At 33.8% G+C, this 6,313-nt stretch overlaps 1 protein-coding gene across 1 annotated transcript in view; it reads right to left on the bottom strand.

Annotated features, from left to right (window-relative positions):
- Positions 1–6,313, bottom strand: part of Asap (ArfGAP domain of ASAP) — a 58,534-nt gene that overhangs the window by 12,218 nt on the left and 40,003 nt on the right. Inside the window, 2 exon segments of the mRNA XM_018444709.1 lie at positions 4,844–4,962; positions 4,965–4,985. Of these exon segments, the coding sequence (XP_018300211.1) occupies positions 4,844–4,962; positions 4,965–4,985 (140 nt within the window).

A 6,313-nucleotide genomic window follows, 5' to 3' on the forward strand; every position in this document is an offset into this window, starting at 1 on the left:
TTTTGGTCATAACGTTGCGACGCGCGACAATGCAGTTTTGATTATTTATCGGAATTTGTTTAACAATGTGATTTTTTCGATATTTCTTTGCTATCCTAGAGCAACAAAAAAGCAACAAAATCTGGTGCATTTGTTTTTTTGATATCGCAGCTCTATATATATTTTTTCATTATGGGAGGGTCCAGCTTTATATTAACCTGGACCCCCCCCCCATTTTTTTTTATTGCTGCTAAACGGTTGGAGCAACAAAATTCGCTCTAGAGCAACTAATTAGCAACAAAAGAGCACTAAATTTTTGACCTATCGCGAATTTGATTTTCGATGGTGGGGAGTCCAGGTTAATGGGGGTTAATATATCTCCAATGCATGCCAATGTTTAACCAATGTCTTAAGTTATTGAAATAGTAAATAGTTGTAGTTTGTAAATACTATCCCGCCTCTTTTCCTGAAAAAAGTTTTTAAGTAATTTAAGTTATTTCCATACGAACATCAAGCTTTTAATATTAAGATAACGATAAATTCCGTGCTTCAAAATTATTCCAATTACAATTAATCGATAGGATATGCTAATTTCGAGTTCGATTCGGATACGATCGAGTTGATTCTTAGGAGAGTCGGATATTGCTTCCGGCTCTTGCCGGAGTGCATCGCGCAATTTGAATCGAAGCCAATATCAGATGCAGATATACATTTTAACCAACTGCACGTGTGACGTCATAATAAACGATCGGACGTAACGGCTCGGATCGCAGAAACGGTTACGGTGGTAAAAAAAAAGAAAATAAAAGTCGTGTTTAAATACCGGAATTTAGCAAATTCGATCCTCGCAATAGCGAGCTCTGACATCGAGAGCCACGTTAAAATCGTAACCACGGTGAGTGTGCGCATTTAAAAACTTCCGACAAATATAAATTCGCGCAGTCGTTCGTGCGTGATAGAATCTAGGAGAGTCTCCTCCTAGCCGCTCGCTTTCGTGGTTCATAACATCCGTGCACGCTTCAGTAAACGTAATTATCCCACCGCCGTGAGATGACCCGATTTGTGCCTCTAATCGCATAGCGCGAGCTTAGGAAACTGTCGGAACATAGACAAAACCAGTTTGAATCCGCAACTAAAATCCACGCCCGAATGATTATATCCTTTCCCGCCTCTCTTACTTTTGGTCGATTTATTGGCACTGGGAGGATACTTTGTACGGACATTCACATTGATTTGCGCTTCTTCTTCTTTGATATCAATTCCTCAGAATGAATCATTTCAATGAATCATTAATACGATCATTGATATGTATTGATCATTAATACGATCTAATTGATATACATTGTAGACCGAGCTCTTTGTGTACATCATAAATGTGCTCTTTTAAATGGAATCAATGTATTACGAGGAACGGTAAAAAGTATTATAGCGGCAGTTATGAGTTGCATTTAGTGAATCTCACTGAAAGAAATCAGTTGATGATGGACAGTTTCGATCAGTAATATTAGACTACTGAAAATAGTTACTGTCAATAACAAACTTAAGTGTAAGAAAGTAATATGTGATTCTGAAGCTGAATAATTGAATACGAATTTTACTTCGCAGAATTCTCTTCCAAGAAACAGCACACAACCAAAAATATAGAAAGCTTTAAAAGCTGAATCCTCGCATCAGACATGTGTGACTGATTTTACAGTGAAATTTTACTTCCACTTGTCACAGTGAAACGTTAAATAAAAGAGCACAGTGAGTGTTCGCATTGAAAATAAGTGAAATACTCATCATCTTCAGTGAAATCTGTGTTTCTCTTGCCAGCGAAATTTTCACTGATTCGATTTAAAAAAGGTAATTAGAAGCGGTAAATTTATTATGCTGCCATGCGATATTATTTCGTTACGTAAAATTTCATCTCTAATATATTTTCCGGATTTTTCTGTGCGAAGATATCCGGTTAACGCGCGCGCGCGCGTGGATATAAGATTAAGTTTCTTAATTCAACGGAATGACGAGCAACTTCGAGTCTGAAGAAAAGAAAGACGAGAGAAGTGACTACGGTAAAAAATTACCGTGAGTGAGGATTTTCTTCACAGAGCACAATCAGCAACATACTATATAGTAATAGACGTGCAACTAGATGTCAGAAAAGTGAAAATATACGAACATGGCGAGGAGACTTTTAGTATCTTTTACGAAGTGATGACATAATAGATTAAAAGCAGTGCGAAGGAAAAACACGTAGTAATAATATTTCTTGCGTGATAATTGGATTTATTTTTAGTTAAAAAAAGAGCGAGTCAACATATTCGTAATGAATTCGCTATATATATATATCTAAATAAAAAATAATAAAATCTCTACTTTTTTATTAAAAAAGAAACAGTCAAAATATTTAGGTGTAATGAAAAAAGTTTACTACATTTAAATAAAAAATAATAAACATATCTAAATAAAAAATGAACACAAGAGACAGTTGATCTTGGTTGTATATGATGTATGCACATAATAACAGTAATAGCGCGGTAATTCGCAGGGCGTGAAATGGTTTCTTCATGATTTATTTCGCAATGATACTTGCGCGTGCTCTGCTATGCAGATGTAAATCGAGATGCGCATTGCAAGTAGCGATAAGTTCGAGTTTTTTTCTAAAAGTTTTCAAACAATTCAATCATAAAGATTCAAATTGCTTCAAATATTGTATTTAAAAAACCAGAGATTCTTGAATAATATTGGAAGCAAGAAGTTCATCGCATATTCAAAGTGATTGAGACTAATTAATTGCTAATCACAAGCTAACAATTCTCTGATAGAAATGTATGCAATTTTCTTAGACATTTATCCAATTACTATCTAGTATTACTGTATTCTCGTTAGTTGTAACAATTTTGCGTAGAAAATGAACAAGAATTTGCTAAGATTTTTATTCAGTGATTGAAGCAACTTTTCAAAGAAAAATATGTGCAACTATTAAGATATCTATTCAGTTATTGTGTAGTATTAACAGATTAGTATTAGTTAAAATAATATAATCCACTTATTGTCCTATTTTTATTCAGTAAATGGATTTTGTGCATCTTTTGTACGCAGTAGAGATCCTATATATGGCGACGAACAATTTTGTCAAACAAGAGAAAGAAGAGTACATATATTCATGTACTCTTCTATATTGCCTCTTTTTATATATGCTATTTCATTCCAACTTATTCTAATTTACTGAAGTTGATAAAAACGACAAGCCAATTAAAAGTTTGTCATCTCGTGGCCAGACTGTTATATAGGATCTCTAGTGCATAATAACTGCAGACAAAGCGTTACATCTTAATTCTAAATAACGTTACTTTTAAGTTATTAAACAGAGTTAATGTAACAGTCCAGTAACTACTGAAAAAAATGCATGAAATTTCTACCAGGATTTAGCAAATCCAAAATCGCAAGATAAGAATTCAAATGTTTGATAGTTGAGAATTACTTGGGTGTTGAAGATTATAAGCGCAAAGAGTAGAGAGTCGATCACATAAATTTACATTCATCTTGTATTCATCATTCATCGTGACCCAGATATCCGATACGCGTTACGCTATTCAAACGCGGTTCAAAAGTGTCATCCCGACGACGGAAAATTGTTCTAGTGGAACAATTCGCTTTTCTGGCGGGACGAGTGCTGCGAATGCGATACATCCTCGGATGAGAAAACGCGGTCGCCGGTCTGCAGCTCTTCCTCGAGCGTGCGATCAGCCACTAACTCGCGAAAGTCTCGTGCAATCGACAGCGCGAAATGACTGAGCGCGAAATTTTATTTCGTTGCGCATGCCGGTACGCGTTTTATATTGATCGTTTCTGGTTTAGAAATAATTCTATTCTTGCGCGTATGTTAACGTACGGGGATGAGCGTACTACGCCAGGCTACGTGTAGGTCGTTGCCACCAGTGACGATGGACCGTGAAGAGATTTTTCCAATAACGCGTGCACGGCGCATCGAGGACGCGTTTACGGTCGCCGTTTTAATATATCCTCGTCGATGAATTGTAAAAGTTGAGACACATCGGGTGAAGGTATCAACAGCGCGTGTTTGTGATTTTGAAGAATTTTTCTTCGCGGATGTTGCACTCTAAAAAATATCAGTGTGAATTTAACACCAGGCAGTGTTTATATAATTCTCACCGTGTTGGTGTTAATATCAATACAGAGTGGATTTAAAACATGATGCTAAATCCAGATGCAGAAAAATGTCTGGATTAATTAGAATTCTGCTTCTGGTTGAAAATGGACGAATCAGAATTTTCTGGTTAAATCTAATCAGAATTTTAGATAACATAACCGTAATTCTGATCAATGTAATCAGAGTCTTCTAGTTTTTCAACCAGAATATTCCGATCGTATTGGTGTTAATATTAACATCGACACAATGAAAATTATAGACACCGCAAGGTATTAAATCCATACCGATACTTTTCAGAGTGTACACTGTTAAATCTACAGTGTCGAATTTAATCTAATGTAAGTCGCCATTGCTCTTACTTAATATATCGTTATTTTATATTAAAACAATGGAGTTAAAATTGGGTTAAATTTGAAACTACAGATTTAACAGTGTAACGTGTCGCTTAGAAGTTTTTCATATTTTTATCACGCCAACAATGCGATTACTTAACTACGTTATGCTTTCAACGCTTTTAGCAAAGTCCTTTTTTAATTTATTCTTATTAATTACCGAGAGTTTATTCACCGTCACGTAAAATGTGTGGTTAAAAGCGACAAGAGACGGAATGTTCCGTGCGTCACGAAGAATCATCAGGAATGAAAGCACGGAATATTCCGTGATTCGCATATGTTGACACAAATTTCGCTTGTAGGGTTTTGCACGTACCAAGGTTTTCATGAGGGCACTCAATTCTTTCGTGACCACCGCGAATTTGAGAAACGCCGCGCCTATGTCCGGTTCTTGTTCCTTTAAAGCGGCGTCGCCGAGTCTCTCCAACGCTCTTCATACACCTCGTTATCCACATGAGCTAGAAAAAGACATATAATCCTGTTAATTTAAATATAACATATAACGTTTTTTCTATTATCGAACGTTCTATTATTGAACAGACACCTTTTTTCAATTATATGTATATTCTTAATATTAATCCTTCGGTGTCATACTATACCGAAAAAAATATCAAACTTTAAAAAATATTTGTTCGAACTCATTCTAAGTAAATATTTATTAATGTAAACATATATTTAAAAACGGAAAGATAAAGGGCATATACCATGAACGCAAGATGTTCTTAGCGTTTAGATTTAAGTTCTTTAGTTTATATTTAATTCCAACACATATAATCGGATTACAAAAATATTAAACGTTTCGGCCTTAAATTAGGCCATCTTCAGTATATAAGAGTTAAGTATAAAATTTTTTTTAACACACAAATGTACGACTAATCTAAGTTAATTATCTCCTAACATATCTGAATATTACGCAAGAACGCTCGTTAAATTCGTTTTTCCTTATTCTTTATATTGATGTTAGTCCAAGAGTTTCAAATAATATCCAGAGAATTTCGTCTTTTATTCCAATTTTTTCCGATATTCCAAATGTTTGTAATAAGTTGTTTGTTGAACGCAAAATTTCCAGATTCTAATGATCGCAATATTTCTTGATTAATTCAATATTTAAAATTCATGTTTCGAGTTATAACTTATAACAATTAGAACCTGTGTTCCAGTCAACTTACGAAGATTAATATCGGAAGTGGATGTCTTGTTGTAATAAAGAATTAGTTCAAATGTTCTGCTGAATTCTCATCATGATACACAACTTTATACCCAACATGTCTCGAAGGAAAAGGTAAAATGGTATTATGTATGTAAACATATATTTATTTTTTGTAAAAAACATTAATTTTTATCATTTTTTATTTTCAGTAAATATCTATTTATTGAAACTAAACTAGTTAGTACTATTAAAAAAAATATGTATTAAGATTTAGTAATTTTTTTTTCATTGTATAGAAATGACTACGTTATAACACACCTAACCTAATTTGATTGTTCATAACTTTGATAAAAATAAGCATATTGTGCAGAATTTTTTTCAATCGAAACGCCAGATATCAAAAGAACATAACAGTAACAAGGAAATGCATATATCTTTATTAATAATAAATTATTTATGAGTAGTGAAAAAAAGCATTGAAAAAAGAAAATCGGATATAATACCACATCGGATATAAACCACATTAAAGAGTTAAAAATTCGCGTTTCAAACATTAATGTAGCAAAATAATACAAAATGACATATAACAGATATAAATTCTGCAAATTTAAAATATTGTAATTGTTTTCCCGCATT

This window comes from Mycetomoellerius zeteki, unplaced genomic scaffold, assembly GCF_001594055.1.
Source record: "Mycetomoellerius zeteki isolate Tzet28-1 unplaced genomic scaffold, Tzet1.0 scaffold153, whole genome shotgun sequence".
NCBI lineage: Eukaryota > Metazoa > Arthropoda > Insecta > Hymenoptera > Formicidae > Mycetomoellerius > Mycetomoellerius zeteki.